The sequence below is a fragment of the Myotis brandtii genome, unplaced genomic scaffold (assembly GCF_000412655.1).
Source record: "Myotis brandtii unplaced genomic scaffold, ASM41265v1 scaffold38, whole genome shotgun sequence".
Taxonomy (NCBI): Eukaryota; Metazoa; Chordata; class Mammalia; order Chiroptera; family Vespertilionidae; genus Myotis; species Myotis brandtii.
This window is the reverse complement of record NW_005364596.1, coordinates 3,236,758-3,254,042: the sequence shown is the minus strand read 5'-3', so window position 1 is coordinate 3,254,042 and position 17,285 is coordinate 3,236,758. Positions and strand designations below refer to the sequence as shown.

The 17,285-nt window shown below is 40.9% G+C and overlaps 1 protein-coding gene across 4 annotated transcripts in view; it reads left to right on the top strand.

The window, feature by feature from the left end:
* SGMS2 (sphingomyelin synthase 2) overlaps positions 1-17,285 on the top strand; it is a 59,246-nt gene that overhangs the window by 26,776 nt on the left and 15,185 nt on the right. For 3 of the 4 annotated variants that reach the window (XM_005872421.2, XM_014544734.1, XM_014544732.1), the window contains exon 2: positions 14,487-15,174. In XM_005872421.2, the coding sequence (XP_005872483.1) occupies positions 14,720-15,174 (455 nt within the window). In that variant the 5' untranslated portion in view covers positions 14,487-14,719. Of the gene's footprint in view, positions 1-10,219; positions 10,341-14,486; positions 15,175-17,285 lie in introns of those variants that run through there. The other variant, XM_014544735.1, reaches the window with a different exon arrangement.

The following is a 17,285-nucleotide window of genomic DNA, read 5'->3' as shown; positions in this document are numbered from 1 at the left end:
CCTCCCTCCCTTCCTTACCTCCTTCTTCCCTTCCTTCCTTCTCTCCTTCCTTTGATAACCTTTGGTGTCAACACCCTTCTTGAACTGACCAAAATTTCTTTATAGTCTTTATTCATCCAACTTAGTGTGAATATATCCGTATGTCTCATTCAGATATATTAATGTTTGATTATCTGGTGTTTCCCAAATCCAGTATGAGCTATGTGACCCACTATATCTAATATATGGTATATGTACCTGCAATCTTTCTGAAATCCAAAGTTCTGAATTTTTAAATGCATCTTTTCCAAAAAATTCTGATTAGTGAATTTGGAAAACAATCTTTTCATGCTTATGCAGTATCTTTAAGATACATTCCTAGAAGTGATCCAAAGTAGGCAGCAAATAGCTTTTGAAATTAGGGGGAACAATGCTAGTTTTTAAGTTTATTAATTTTTTTCATTGATTTCAGAGAGGAATGGAGAGGGAGAGAGAGAGAGAAACATCAATGATGAGAGAGAATCATTGATTGAATTCCTCATGCACACCCCCTACTAGCGATTGAGCTCGCAACTAGGGCATGTGCCCTTGACCTGAATCGAACCTGGGTCCCTTCAGTCCACAGGCTGACACTCTATTCACTGAGCCAAACCAGCTAGGGCAACAGTACAATTTTTTTTTTTAAAAAGATACGAAATTAGAATTTTGGAACACTTGGGATTGTAATTCAGTAATATTGTAATGGATTTTTTCAAACTGGATCAAGTTAATATTTCCAGTTGTTCTTTAAATTTGTTAAAATGATTTCTATAAATAGGGTACATACTCTTGAATGCTATACTTGATTTAACTAATCATTTGGTAATTTATCTTATATCCAAAGTTTTGTTATCACAGAGAGTAGAGGAAACTGTTAGCTGATATGAATGAGTACAATAAGGCAAGAATCCACCAAGTATCAGGAAAAATGTTTTTAAAAATGCTCAAATGCACAAGCTTATTAAAACATCCTTGGTGCACAAAGATTACCAATATTTATAAAAGCCAGCTTAGGGATTTGTGTTTCTGACTGAATCCTCTTTTCCATCAAATCCAGTTCAGCCTGATTCTCTATTTGTCAGCTGGTTTTCTCCAGGAGAACAACACCAAATAAGTGACTGGTTTTGGTTTGTGACGTACTGAGTGGCATCCATTATATGAAAATGATTCACTATAAAGCAGTGCTCACTCCTTTCTTGCTCATGAACCCTACAGAAAAGACATCATTCTTTTGCACAATTAAGACTCTTCTTGAAAGTTGGCACTAAATAAAGACTTAATTGAATACATGTACTTCAGATTAGGGCTGATACATCCAAATAGTTATTAGTTTATCAGGCTTCCTCAAGCAGCAGCAACAATGCAGACTTTCCCCAAAACACAACAATCAAAACATACATTTTTTTTTATTGCAGTTAATAGAGGCTGAGTTGAAAACATGAAATAGAGATTTCAGTTAATAAATACATCTGTGGAAGCATAGTAACAACTCTACCTGGTTTCTGATACTTTTAGCTATAAATTAACACATTTATATGAACATTTCAAAAATAGGGACCATACACAAATGTAGGAAGGAAAAAAATCTCACCCTCCTACCACTTCGACAGCCATTCTTAATATTTTTGTGTTCTTGTCCTGACTTTTCTGTACATGCATTTTTTTTACACACTTCAAATTGTACAAAACACAATACCTTTTTAAAACCAAAGCACATTCTCCCCGCGAACTTCGTCAGTACTTGTATAGTTAAGGTAGCCATTAGTATTTTCCTGATTATAAGAATGTTTAATGTGGAAAATTAGCAAATGCAATTGAGAATAAATAAAAAATAAAACCTCCCATAAATACATCAAGTAGTGTTAATATTTGGTATATTTTTTCAGATTCTTTTCTATATATGTAATATACATCTTTGCATCACTGAAATTATAACTGCAGTTTCCTTGTCATTAAATCTTAAGCATACTTTTTAGAAACTATTTTAAAATGCTTTTATAAGCATATGCAAGAATGAATACTTTTATCACAGAAAATTTGGAGAAAATAGGAAAGTAAAAAAGAAAATAAAAATAACTGCTAAACCCTACTACCAGCATTAACATCTGATATTCTTTTGGTATTTTATTAACTTGGTCTTTTTTTTTAGTGTATATTTTTACATTTTTATGAAAAAAAGAATACAAGGCTATTTTTTAAACAATAAATTTAGTGTGTTGTATGGATACTTTAGTCTCCTACTTGGATTTAGAGTGTTTCACTGAGTACATTTTTCGGTAATTTTTTTTTCTGTAATTAAGACATGTTCCAAAATTCTCAGTCATAGAGTTACTATGTCAAGAGACATTAGCTTAAAATAAAACTCAGCATATGTTTAAAGAGAGAGAGAGAGAGAGACATATTTTCAAAAGAATTATACCAATTTATGATCCCACCAGCAATTCATTTCAGTTTTCAGGCTGTTTTCCGATTACAGCTTAAATGGCATTTAATGGGCTTTGTGTCAAGGTCACCTTCCAGTATTCCTATTCATGGATTATTATGGGTAGAAGCTTGTGTGTTAATTTGTCAGTGTGACATTCTGGAGGAAGTTTTTGTTATAAATATTGGGAGATACTTAGTCATAGGAGCTTTGTGGCCTAGGATTTGTCAGCAGAGGATTAGGGGAAATCAACCCCAAATAGAAAGCAAGGAAATGAGTTCTGGCTCTGAGACTGGGCCCCGGCAATGTTATCCCCTTCTTCTGCCTTCTTGCCCACACATCCCCCGCTCACTGCATGGGTATCTTAGCAAACGTCATTCTCTCTGCCTCCGTCTCTTTCCACGTTCTCGCAGTGGTATATGAGGGTGGCTTCCAGGTTAGGTTCCTGAAATCACTGGCCTTTACTGCAAAGGGTGTGAGAATGAAAAGCTGACTTAATGTGCCAAGAAAGATGAGAGCCAAGGCCCCCAGGGAAAGTCTTGAATAGATAAATATTCATAGTTGTAATATATTTTTGTATATTGTTTGTGTAAAATCTACTTATATTCATGTTTTAATTATGTCTGTTTGGTTATTTATATATGATAACTAACAGTTTCTGCTAAATAGACTGACTCTTGTGACATGCAAACTTAATTTCAATTGTAGTTGTGTTTACAATTGCTAAGGTAGAAACGGCAGTGTAGGTTGTCCCAGATTTTCAAGACTGTGTTGCTGCGCCTACCTCTAACCCCTACCCCAGTTTGGTTTTTTCGTCCAAATATTCAGGGCTGTCCTGCTTTTTTTGTTTTCTTTTTCTTTTTTTTTAAATCAACTTTAGAGAAAGAGGAAGGGAGAGGGATAGAGAGAGAGAGAAACAGCAATGAGAGAGAAGCATGGATCGGCTGCCTCCTGCATTCCCCCTACTGGGGATGAAGCCCGTAATCCGGCGTGTGCCCAGACCAGGACTCTTGGTGCATGAGTCGGTGCTCAGCCACGGAGCCACACCGGCAGGGCAGGGCTGTCCTGGTTTTGATGACAGACTGATGCTCGGTTCCATTGCCTCTGCGCTTCCCAGGCTGTAAGCTGGCCTTTTACAGCGCGTCTTACTTTGGGCCCCTGAGAGCCAACAATCATGCCTATTTTTACTTTTCTATATTTTCTTTCTCTTCCAAGGCTTCACTGTAAAAACTCTTACTTGTTCTTCTCCTTTCTTTTCTAAACTCTTTTTCTTCTTTTTCTAATTATCTCCTGGAGGAATGGCTTGGGTATATTGGAACTAAATTTCTCATTGTATGGTATTCCTAAAAGAAATACAAAACAGTAACTGTGTATCCTGTTCCAGATTTTTTTTGCTTAAGGGCAATGGGCAGTTGGCTAAGAATCACTACATAATCAATGGTATGCAAACATTCTTCCACAATCTTTATACCAACAGCTGCCTATACTTTGGAGTAGAGTGTTCAAGTTCCACGCAGGGGTAGTTTAGTAGAGTAGGCAACGAAAGACATTTATTTAATTAATAGAGGCCTGGTACACTGGTGGGGTTCCTCGGCTGTCTGGCCTGCCCGGATAGGGCCGAAACCAGCCCTCCGACATCCCCAGAAGAGTCCTGGATTGTGAGAGGGTGCAGGCCAGGCTGAGGGACCTCATTGCGAGGGACCCCACTGATGTACGATTAGGGCCGGGGAGGGACCACGGGAGAGCTCCAGGGTGTGTCGGCCCATCTTGCCCAGTCCTGATCAGCCAGACCCCAGCAGCAAGCTAACCTACCGGTCACAGCATCTGCCCCCTGGTGGTCAGTGTGTCATAGCGACTGGTCGAACAGTTGGACACTTAGCATATTAGACTTTTGTTATATAGGATTAGAAACTTTGCTTTACAACTTTGTGAACCAGCACAGTTGGACATAGGAAAAAGTCTGAGTGAGCTGTTCTTCCTGTTTTAAGAGACAAATGCATGAAAACACCTTGACACAGCCAAAGGTTCCTGGATCATTTGTTCTTGCTAAAGACATCAAGACTGACTTCTACAAAATGTCATGTTCCCCTAAAAGCCCCTCTGTCTGTTAGGAGATATTGCTAAAGTGGCATCCTGTTAGACTCAGGAGTTTAACCTTTTAAGGTATTTTGCTGCTTCTTTCCCAAGCGTATTGTTCCTTGTGTTGGGTTCGGTTGCAGAGTTGGGGTCCCCATTCATAGGCCCAAACTTAGGGAACACAACTCATCATTACTGAGTTATTTGCAGAAACCAAAGCCCAGATTGGAAGCATTGGTCAAATAAGTGCTTTTGAGAGAAATAATTTATTTAAATACAACATGGCAGTTTAAATTCCGGGAGAAACTAGAGGCAAATACACTCAAATGCTCTGGAGTTGCTTTTTACAGTCTCATCAGAGGCCTGGTGCACAGATCCATGCACTGGTGGGAAGCGTGGCCTGTGGGGATCAGCCCGTGTGGGAGCGCCACTCATCCCGGTCAGCCGAATGGCTGTGGACCCGCCCTCTGAGTGGCTGCTGAATGAGGAAATTAGTCTGAGCTGATATTTCAGGGTAATGTCTTGGGTAAAGATGTGTTCTGTGTCTTAGAGGAGCCTGGCCGAGTGCTTTGCACCCCAAAGCCACTGGGTGAATGTCCTTGATGTGTGATGCCAGGTCAGTGACACCATCAGGGATGACCAGGGCAGCTGTGCTCCAGGATCCTCATCCATCAGGACAGCCTCCCTGGAGGGTCCACAGTCACGTCCCCTCTTGCCATCCGCCTGTGCCAGCTCCCCGCACTCTTTCTAGAACACACCTTAGAGGGCCTGGTGGGGTCAGGCCAGAATCTAGATTGTCTCAGATATTTGATAGGTGCAGAGACTCAGCCTCACCCTGGGCCTGCTAGCTGCTGCTGCTCATCCCGGTCAGCCATGACTACCAGGGGGCAGCTCCTGCATTGATCATCTGCCTCCTGGTGGTCAGTGCATGTCATAGCGAAGGGTCAACCAGTCTTTCTGGTCGTTCTGCTGTTTGATCACTGGGCTTTTATATATATAGATACCGTTTGAGAGCAATGGCTCATTCTGCGAGTCATGCGAAAGCAACTCTAGAAAATACACAGCCCTGTGTTTTTGATGGAAGCTGAAAATAGCATATACCGTCTATGAGTAGAATACATTCTCTGTTACTTTATTTGTAGAACATTTTTGTGGTTGGCGTACGTGAATGAGAAATGTAGGCTTTTACAGAGCTTTCTGGGTCTACCATGGTCCCTTTCCTTTCATGTTTTTTCTTGTCCTGGAGGACCCAGGTGGACTGAAACACAGGACTTGCAGAATCACAGGGCCATCTAGCCTTCCTCATGCCCCCTACTCGCCTCTGCCCTCTACCAGGGCCTGTGGAAGCACGCCAAAATGGCCACAAGCAGATGGGGCTAACCTGCCGAAGGTGTACATTCTAGAACCTTCCTTCTCCTTAATTTTTCAGTGTTAATTCTGGGGATCAGGAAGTGCTCCCCTAAATCTCTCAGGCTGCATTAAGATACTTCTTGCATTTGTGTTGTTGGCACAGAGCACTAAGCAGAAATATGATAACCAATAACCCGTTGATGTCTAATTCTAGACTTTAGAACGCTACAAGGAAATTGTGTAGCTTGTGTCATTTGTACAGCAGCACTGGGACTGAGTAAGTGTCCTGTTCTTAGACAGCTGCTCTCTGTCGTAACCATGACATGTACTGCCCATAGGCACCTGGTTAAATGTTTCTCCTAAAGTCTCTGCTTTTGCCTCCACACTAGAGCAGGATTATTTAACTCCTCGCTCTGGATTCTTGCTTGAAGATAATTTCACTTCTGTCTCACTCTAATGCACTAGTAAACAGCAAGCAATGTTTCAAGATGCTGTTTTAAAATATCCATTTAAGTAGACCCTTTATATTATTCAGTGCAAACTTTTTTTGAAATCATATAAAATATACACACAGTTTGGTCACCATGTGGTAGACAGAGAAATCAATAGGTATATTTCTAAGTAATCTGAAAGGCATGGAATAAGGGAGCTTTGTCTGTAAATGTAGATAATTATGAAATTATTTTTAAGGAACTATTTTTTTCCTTCTTTTTTCTTAGCATGTTTTTCCTGTAATAAGATACTATGCTTCCAAACTTGAGAAAACTTTTGTTGTTGTTGACAAGGAAATACACTGTTGACTCTGATAGTGATCTGTTTATTTACTTAGAATGAGATCTCTAACATCATTTGGAAAAAGTGTGGTTAGGGGAGTATGATGTTAAACTGTTAGATCCAGCTTCTGCTTCTGTCTTTCTTAGACCAGCCACTGCTCTTAGGAGAAAATATAAGCTCCAATATCAGACTTAAATCTCTTCTAAAAATAGTAAATGGAATGTTTTTTATGGTTATCAGAAACTTCTCACTTTAATAGGTAATCTGCATAGACACCTATCCCAGAGAAATAAGTATTCAAACCTACGGGAACCAGTTTCTAGGTATATAAGTCTTTGGGGCATAGAAGGAAGGAGAGGAATGTAGAAGCTGGTAGTTGTCACTGTTGTTCAGTGGGACTGTCAGATTCAGCCTTTCTGATAAAGCCTCCAGGGTGTTTATGCTATACAAGTGCTGGCTGCCTTTGTTTGACCATGAAACATGGAGCTGTGGTCAGGCCAATTGTGTGGAATGATTCTAGTGACACCTACCCTGCTGATTATTCAATGTACAAATGTCTGTTTAAATTATAGAGGATGTCTTTTGCTCATCTGCTAAAGTAGATAAGCATTTAAACTCAAAGATAAGCCTTCAACCCAGCTTATTCTCTGAGGCCACAGGTACATTAGAAATGGTGGGACGTAGAGAATTCCAGCCTAGTTCTTTTTACTCAACACTGAAAGGAAGAGACCACTGGCATTCCCCCCACTCCCACCCTCCAGACATTCTCTAATCTAAGGTCTCCTAGACAGACCAGGAATGGGGCTGGGGAAAGGGGCAGAGGCAAGCACAGGCCCGCTTTTGGGAAAAGAGCGTGATGTGTCCCCACTATACCCTTAACTCTGAGAACTTCTGATTTACAGTGTATCCCAAAGGACATTGGAAGGATTATTTTAAATATTCCCTAACCTTTGACCTCCTTTTACAGCCCTCTTCTATCCTCAGGGCCCCAGGGAGTCTGCCTGTCTGTCTACCTTACCTACCTAATCCATCCACTCTGCAGTTCTAATCTACTTACCCTGTCTTTCCTTCTCACTCGTTTATTTATTCATTTGCTTATTCTTAAATTGTCTTTCCGTGTGACTCCCCCGCTCTGTAAGGTTCCTGCCCCCGCACTGCAGGCCTTCCTTTCCCTCAGGCCCATGGCCGCACTGTTGTCTCCCCCAAAATACGATGTGGTCAGATCTGATCATGGGAATTCTCCAGCCACCAGTAAAAAGTAACAGCTGGAAAATAGAAGCCACGTTTTAAAACATCCTATGGAACATTTTTCAAGTCAAATTTTGGTGATGGTCCTTTATTGACTCAAACTTAGAAACAGTTGATGTGGCTGAGGACTGCTCCGCCCCCTCAATACGTTGGGCTCCTACAAATACCCGTTCTTGGGAGATACTCCCAATCTCACGAGTCATTGTTTTCAAATTTGCACAGCTAATATTTGCTCTGTGTAAACACACATTCATTCAGCAAGTATTAAATCGTCTACCGCGCCTATTAAAGTGACCAGTTCTTTTTAGTGAGAAATAAGACAGATCATCTTTTTTTCCTTTTAATTCAACTCATAGTAAATTTTGATGAGTTCTAAGAGAAAACTCATCTGGTTTTTTTTGTCACTTTATATTATTTAGTTACAAATTTATTTTTGGAGCACGGTTTACACAGATCTTGTTAAACAGTCTGCTTTTCATTGGCCTTGGTCTGGTCTGTAGAAGTGTGTGTTATTTCAGAATCACTGCTGAAGAAATGCTCAGCTGGTAAGTACAACACTGTAAAGGGATATGTGAGCCTGGACTGTAATAGAATTGGGATAGTCCTTGATTTTCTAATTCTTTAGGAACAACTTATCTCAGTGAGCTCTGTCTTCCTTTTAACAGCTTAAATGAATTATAACTTACTATAAAATTCATTTGTTTTAAAAGGGCACCATGAAATGATTTTTAGTAAATGTACAGAATTGTGCAGCCATCGTCACTAATTTTACAACATTTCCTTCACCCCGAAAAGAAACTTCCGGCCTATTTGCTCTTCATTCTCACCTGCCGTTCTAGGTACCCACTATTGATAGGTGTGTCTTTCTCGTACAACAACTGGATACAGAACGAATATTGTTCAGTCTACCTTCCTATGGGGTATTTTTGGTCTGTTCTCTACCCAAGCATATCTCTCCCAAAGTTCAGAAAGGCAGTAACTGATTTTTCAATTCTGTTTTTGACATTAAAAACAAACAAACACGTTTTCCCCAATCTATTCTCAGAATAGTGTCACCAAGCTACCTTACAAGCCCACCCATTTCCCTAATTTAAATCTATCAATTACCTATACAAGTGTGGGGTCTACTGGTCTTTCAAGGACTCTTCCATGTTACTTTTGATGGGAAAGTATTTCACACACATACTAGTATATACATAATTTTTTAGTAAGCATGGATCTTCTTTTCAGGTTTCAAAAACACTCTAGTAAAAATATTTAACAAATTTTGTGGGTGCTTCTACAATAGAATCCCATGGCTCCTAAGGTGTCTTGGTCTCAGAGAAAACTTCATGGTCATAAAATTTCTTAGCTAAACTGGATCCTGTTAACATGAAGTGATACACCTGTATTATAAATGTAATATGGGGGTTTACTAGTAAAAGTTACACATATGCATAACAGGGAAATACTTATCAGACTTCTTTTCCCCTCCCTCCCACAAGAGGGTTGAATTATATATTAAAATTTTTCTTGGTATATATTAATTTTTGCAAAATTACAAAGATTTAAAAATACCTGCAATATTATCTAGAGGACTTTGCTGTGTATTTACATATCTCTTTGGGGGAGGGGAGAAGCTTATAATCGATTGTCTCAATCTTTTCCAATGACACTGTTGTAGACCTCTGACATGTAATAAATGGCATGGAGGTAGTGGTGTGCCATTAGAAGAGGAGCCCCCGAGGTCAGATTTCTGGTTCAAGTCTGGGCTCTGCCACTTCCTACCTGTCTGACCTTGAGCATCTCACTTTATCTCAATTTCTTTTCTTTACAGTATTTCCTAGGGTTGGTATGAGGATTAATTAGATAATACACAAAGCACAGTAAGTACACATAAGTTACATTTGCTAATGGCACATGAGTAAGGTACTGAAAACTATTACTTTGTGGCTGTTTTACTCTACAACTTGACTTTTTAATGCCTTAATGGCAGACAACTGAGTTTTTTAAGGCCTAAGAAAGCTTTTGTGTCTGCTAATAAAATCACTGGTTGCTTTCATTGTTATTCAATTCAATAAATTCTGTTTCAAGACCTAGTTGTTGTTTTTTAAACCTTTAAGCTCAAGGTATATATCTCTTTTATTTTCCAGTTTGTAAATGATACAAACACATTTTCTTTGATCAGTGTTTAACTTCCATCTTCACCAGGTTACATGGAAGTAACAGATCACAGTAAAACCCATATATAAGCTTAGAGGTGTCCTGAATTTTTAAACGATATTTACACATTTAATACATTATCTTCTTAACCACCTCAAATGTATAACTAGGCGGACATACGAATCTAGCAACAAAGAATTTCTAAGCCCTGCGACCGGAACTTGTGTTTGCTGTCAGAGAGCCTCGGGTCAGAACTGCTCGGGGAGCCGTGTCTCGAGTTTCACACTTGTGCCTCTTCTTAAAGCCTTGAGTATGTGTCACATGGCCCACTCCCTTTTTTTGATCCATAACCTCTGAAATGAATTAATGAGGTTCTACATCTATTCAGATCTACGTTTCTACTTAATTCGATACTGTACCCTTTTTATAAACTATTTATATACTTGTCTCACAGTTTCATAGGTACTATATCAAAACATACATTTTATAATAAGATAACCGTAATTTATTTAACTAATACCCTGTCTTTGGATATTACACTATTTCCAATTTTCAAGCATTACTTGTAGAAATATTTTTTGTACATCCTTGTTTCCTTTGGATAACCCACAAAATAGATGAACTCGGAGCCGTTACCCCAATATACTTACGTAATATAGTCTAATGCCTACAGTGCAAACCTTCCACTGACTCTCCCATCTGCTTCCTGCTGAAGCTGAGAATCTGTTTGTCAAATTAAGGAACAATCCTATTGAGATTATTAAGAGAAAATGACTATTGATGTATATTAATATGGTAATATCAAGCCCTCTATGGTATAATAGAGGTAACAGAAATAAAACATAGAAGCAAAATGATGTGCTTTCTTGTAATTTCACACACAAAAAACTTAAGTTCTCCTAGGGATGAAAAGAGGAGCAGCTGTGGAAGCCTTCTTTCACCAGCGACTAGAACACGTACTACCGAGCTAAAACTGTGATATGGACACCGAAGGAGCGTAGCTATATATACTGCTATTTCTACTACTGAAAACGTTCCCAAAAGTCACGTGGGTGTTGAATTTTATCAAATGCCTTTTTTTACTTCACTCAAGATGATCGTATCTTTTCTTTTTTTACATATATTTGTATTTTATTACAATCATTTGTTAATTTGAAACCTTCCTTGCATTTCTGGAATAAATCATACCTATTTCCGAAAAAAACAAACAAAACTAACAAAACAGTATCGTGTACTAACAGTTTCAGAGCTTTGCATTTGCCTTCCAAAGGAAGATTAGCCTATAGCAATCTTTAGCTCTTTAATTATCTAGGTTAACTTCTAGTATTTTGCAATGTAAGAGGCCTTGAAAGCCCTCCATCCGCCTTGTGCTCAGGTACAGCTCCCTAAGCAAATGAGCTAATGGGATTGCCATCCATGGAGAGGAACTACTGTGGCCTTTGTCACTTCCGCAGATACTTACTGGTAGGGCAGGGTTACCACAGGAATGAGTATGTTGTAGTCGTCATCTTGATGACAGACAGTGCGCCCCAGGATTGGCTGACACTTGCTGATTGTGGTTTGTATATTGAATCTTCTTAATGAAATCCCAAGGAAAATAGCAATCGAGCCACTGATGCTCTTACTCCCAGGAGCACAGAGCTCTTCAAGGTTAATTATTTCAGTCATCCTCACAGTTGTCCCATGAGGTGAGTGGCAGAGCACTTCCTCTTTAAAAAAAAAAAAATAGGTGACTAATTGGATTTTCTTCTGTTCTACATTCTGTGTTCTAGAACTGGGTAGCCACCTTCTAGACCATCTGTGTGTCCATTGGTGGACCTGGGTTTTAAAACCGCAGGCTTCTTTCACATACAAATGCCAGGCTCGCAGCATGTGGAATAGGAAAGTGGGAGGAAGTCTGGATGGCGTTTGGCAAGATGCTATGAGTGGGATAGCCTAGAGTTGGTAAAAAGAGACAGGTCATGGCTGAGTTAGTGCTTTGCTACCTCCGTTAGGAATAGTCATCCGTGGTGTTGAAGGTTTGTTTTTGACTCTGCCTCACTGAGGCACCTCTTCATTATGTTTACCCTTCCCACAACCTTGTGCCAGGTTGCCACAGAGAATACCAGGGAACCCCGTTTTACAGAGGGACACTGCTGCTTTCTCATCCGACCCTAATGTGTTAGCAGCTGGGGTTTTCACAGGGACAAGAGCGAGCGAGACGTCCGAAGTGCTTAGTGCTCTCCCTTAGCGGGGATGTGTCTCCGTCCTCCCACCATCCTCTGTGTCTGCCAGGCTAACGCTGCTCCTGCGCCTGCTTCCTCCCAGATGGCCTGTGCCCGTCTGTGGACACATCCCGTCAGGGGAGCAGGGACCAAGTAAAGCTGCTTTGTCGAGGGACCACCTCCTCCCTTGTACAACGTGCCATTCAGTCTTCCCACATAGTCCCCTCACGTCAGTTCTGCCTCCTCGGTTAGACTGTGAGCCCTTTGGGTGGATATTCAGGTCGGTGTCATTTGGTTGGTTTTTTGCTTTTCGCTCCTTTTAGTTGCCCCCTCCCGTACCCCTCATCGCTGGGGCATTTGGGTACACAGTAAACACTTGTGGTTGCTCTGTTTACCATCCACAACTCCCAACAAACATGGCCTGTACTTATTAACTGTGTCATTTTAACAACTTTTTTTTTTCCTTTCGGCAAATGAAGGCTTAGCTGTCACCACTTTGAGTTTTTCCTCCCCCTTAATTTTTCCCTGAAGTTACCCTGAAAAGAGAGGCCTTTCAAATGCAAAGGATTATGCTTAAATTGTACAGTGTGCTCAAGCCCAGGACTAATTAGAAGGCCTGGAAGCCTCTTCAGGTGGCCGGGATCTGCAGTCTGGCTAAATGCTGCTTCCTAAATTGAGAACAGCTGGGGCCGTGTGGCCAGCGGGTATAAAGAGAGGGTGCTGGTGCCCTGGGCTGTGAGGACGTCTTTGCTCTTTGGAGCCGGCGGAGCCTCTGCTGAAGGCACCCTTTCCTCCCGGGGGTCGCGGTAGGTAAGTGCCCGCGCCGGTCCTCGCGGTGCCTGTTTCTGTTGTTTGCCAGAAATGGTGGTGGCTGCATCGAAATGTTACTAATTTGCCATGCCGGCTGTAGGAAGTTATTTTATCCTTCGGGAAACAGGCGGAGTTTGTTGCCTCAATGAGATAGAGCTCAGGCTTTGTGTCTCGAAGGCTTTGTGTTATTTCGGAGGCTGTCCGCCTTCCTGGTGTATGGGGTGCATCTCTGACTATAAAAGAGTAAACCGAGGCAGTGTCATTTAGTTCTCGAATATTCTGAGGAGTGGTCACTTGAAAAGATTACAGTTTTTTTGTTTATTTTTTTAAAATCCTCATCTGAGGATATGTGTATTGATTTTTTAGAGAGAGAGAGAAAGAAAGAAAGAAACATTGATCGGTTGCCTCCCATGTGAGCCCCGACTAGGGATTGAACCTGCAAACCTGCTAGGTATGTGCCCTGACTGGGAATCGAACCCACAAACTTTTGGTGCATGGGTTGGTTCTCAGAAAGAGAACCAACTAACTGAGCCACCCGGCCAGGACAGGATTCCAGAGTTTTAATAAGAAAATAGAAAGTTGACTTTCTGACAAATGCAGAGGGTAACAATTATACAGAACATGTAATCATCACAGTTTTTTAAAAACATATGTGTTTTTATTTATTTCAGAGAGAAAGGGAGAGGGAGAGAGAGAGAGAAACATCAATGATGAGAGAGAATCATTGATTGGCTGCCTCCTGCATATCCCAACTGGGGATTGAGCCCACAACCTGGGCATGTGCCCTAATTGAGAATCAAACCATGACCTCCCGGTTCATAGGTTACACTGAGCAACACCAACCAGGTTTGGTTTTTTTAGAGAGCGAGGAAGGGAGAGGGACAGAAAGATAGAAACATTGATGAGAGAGAAACATCAATCGGCTGCCTCCTGCATGCAACCCAGGCATGTGCCCTGACTCAGAATGGAACTGGCGACCTCCTGGCTCAAAGGTCGACGCTCCACCACTGGGCCGGCAGGGCAATCATCACAACTTTTTATCCTGTAAGGTTCCTGGAAAAGATGCAGTCTTAGGAAGGAGTGATGTGATCTGGGGAGGTTCTAGCCCATTGTGACTTCATGGTTAGCAACAGGTTTCAGTGGCTGATGAAGTGGTTGCAGTGTTGGGTCCTGGCTTCTATTTAAAGAAATTTAAAAGGAATTGATTATTAAAATGTTCCTATTTATACTGACATCAGCTCAAAAAGAGAAGAATTCCAAGATAAAACAATTCAGTATTTTATAAATAAACTCGTCTCGGCAGCTATAACTATGTTCTGACGATACATTTATAAAGCAAATGGCTTTGGTATTTGTTTCCATATTTTGATCATGTTCTTTTTTGGATGGTTGACAGTTGGAGGGGCACGATATCTGATCGTAGTTTTGTTTTGTTTTCACAGGAGCCGAAGTGAAATCTCTGGGGGAAAGAGAATTGGCCTGCTTCCCTGACAGCGGCGGATGCACAGTGGAGAGCTGCATGGGAGGACCAGGCATCTGGTGGCTACTTTCTACGTTTTACACCAGGAAACAGAATCAGATGAAGAGCCCATGTTTATCTTGGAAATAGAAGGATTAAAAAACATTTCTACTAAGAACACTACCATCTCCTTTTGGATCTGAAGACTGGGGGACAATGGATATCATAGAGACAGCAAAACTTGAAGAACATATGGAAAATCAAACCAACGATCCGGCAAACACATACCCACGGCCTGCTGAACCTGCCGAAGAAGAAGAGAAAAATGGCAACGGTAAACCCAAGAGCTTATCCAATGGGCTGCGGAAGGGCTCCAAAAAGTACCCAGACTATATCCAAATCTCTATGCCCACGGACTCCAGGAGCAAATTCCCCCTGGAGTGGTGGAAAACGGGCATCGCGTTTGTGTATGCTGTTTTCAACCTCGTCCTGACAACCGTCATGATCACAGTTGTACACGAGAGGGTCCCTCCCAAGGAGCTCAGCCCTCCACTCCCAGACAAGTTTTTTGATTACATTGATCGGGTGAAGTGGGCATTTTCTGTATCAGAAATAAATGGGATTATATTAGTTGGCTTATGGATCACCCAGTGGCTTTTTCTGAGATACAAGTAAGTAGGTCTAACACATTTGGGATTTTTTAGGGGGGATGCGGGAGGGGGGCATGTTGGGGGGAATGCGCCATTAGTTTGTACTTATGTGAATGGATGTGTACTTGGAATTATCTTTCTTGGTTTTATCTCATAAATTCAGTCTTATCCAGGCATTTGATGAAAGGAATCACTAGAAAGGTCTGCCACATTGGCTAATCAGTCACTATTCAATAAGCATTGATGGTACAGCTGTGCCTGGAAGTGACAGCTGTATAGGAAAGAACAGAGGTGCTGTGGTGGGTGACTCAGAGTTTGTGAATTTAAGGTGCAGTTCTGATTTCAAGCAACTTGGCACTGTGGCACTTGCATGATGAATCAAGAGTCGTGGGGACTAAGAACATTCACTTCATCACGCTTGAGTTATTTCAGGCTCTTGACAGGCGGGGTCAGCGGAGTGCTGGGAGCTTTTCTCCCCATTGCTCACAATGCAATGACTATACACGAGACTATATAGACCAGCGGTTCTCAACCTGTGGGTTGCGACCCCTTTGGGGGTCAAACGACCCTTTCACAGGGGTCGCCTAAGACCATCGGAAAACACATATATAATTACATATTGTTTTTGTGATTAATCACTATGCTTTAATTATGTTCATTTTGTAACAATGAAATTGGGGGTCACCACAGCATGAGGAACTGTATTAAAGGGTCACGGCATTAGGAAGGTTGAGAACCACTGATATAGACGGTAGCATGCTTTGAGGTTTGCTTCTGTTCAGGAGTTCTCACATTTTGCACTTCTTTTCCTTGGGCCTGTTGGCAACCCAGTCCCAAGAATCCGCTTCAGAAACTGAATTTAGAAGTGGGCCATGCGGTTTTGGTTTTAGATTTCTAAAGTAAACGCCTGGTTTCCAGGGCACCACAAAAGAGCTTTTAGTTCCCGGTTTCGGTCTCCCTGTTTGGGAATAGCAGAATCAGGAAGTACTAAGCCAGGTACTTTTGCTTTGAAGCCACTTGAAAATAGGACATAGCTCTCAAGTGGTTGTTTCTTTCCTGTTAATTCCATAAAAAATAAAGCCCTTCCCTTCCCCTTCTCACTTTATCTATCATTCAGATATATGTTCTCTAATAAGATGCTAGTAATGAAACCACTAAAACAAAAGTTTGACCAAAACATTAGCCACAAACTGAGGCCTTTGAAAATGCAATGTATGCCGATTTAATCAGTACAATTCAAAAATTCAGAGTTCAGTAGGATTTCAATACTGATGCCACAAGATCATTTTTAGAAGAGGGAATTTATGCTATATTGTTCTTTCAATTGGTTGTTGCTTTGAGATTAGAAGAATTCAATCTGTCTTTGCTGAACAGTCCCCTACATGCAAGTTCGCAGTTTAAAAAACTGAGTCCACCAACAAGTCATTCCTAAGCATTTTCCTTAAAGTGTCCCTCTTAATATGTTTCCTTAATATGTGTAAGTAAAATAGCTATCAATTTTCTTTTACTTAGTAGAATTTTTTTTGCTGCTAAAGTTGTCAGTTATGTCATGCTTAGACTGGAAGTAAACTACATTTGTTGAACTTTAGTGTTTTTTAAATTTATCTTTATTGTTGAAAGTATTGCAGATGTCTCCCTTTTTTACCCCCACTGACCTCTTCTACCCGGCCCCCATGCTGCCCCCCAACCCCCATAGGCCTTCACCACACTGAACGTTAGCGTTTTTCTCTTCTGTGTCTGGAATTGACACTGAATAGAAGAGAGACTGCTTGGGCCAAAGATGTGCTTTCTCCTTTAATTTAGAGCCAAGTTTTATTCATATATGTGTGAAAAGAAATCTTCTAGCTTCCAACCTGAGGATCTTAATTTGTTTGAATCTTCACCTGATAGTTGTTACCATGTCAAAACTTGTGGTCACACAGCTGGCCACACATTTTAGTCATATCTACTGCTTTGGTCACAACCCATCATCAAAAAGGTGCTGGGGAAATCACACTAATTTTCCTTTTCATTTTTGAGGTAGAATTGGAGCATATGTTTTAGGAACTAGTGGAGTAATTTTTATAACCTGTTTCGAGCCATCCTGGCTGAATGCTCTCTCTCTCTTTCTCTCTCTCTCTCTCTCTCTCTCT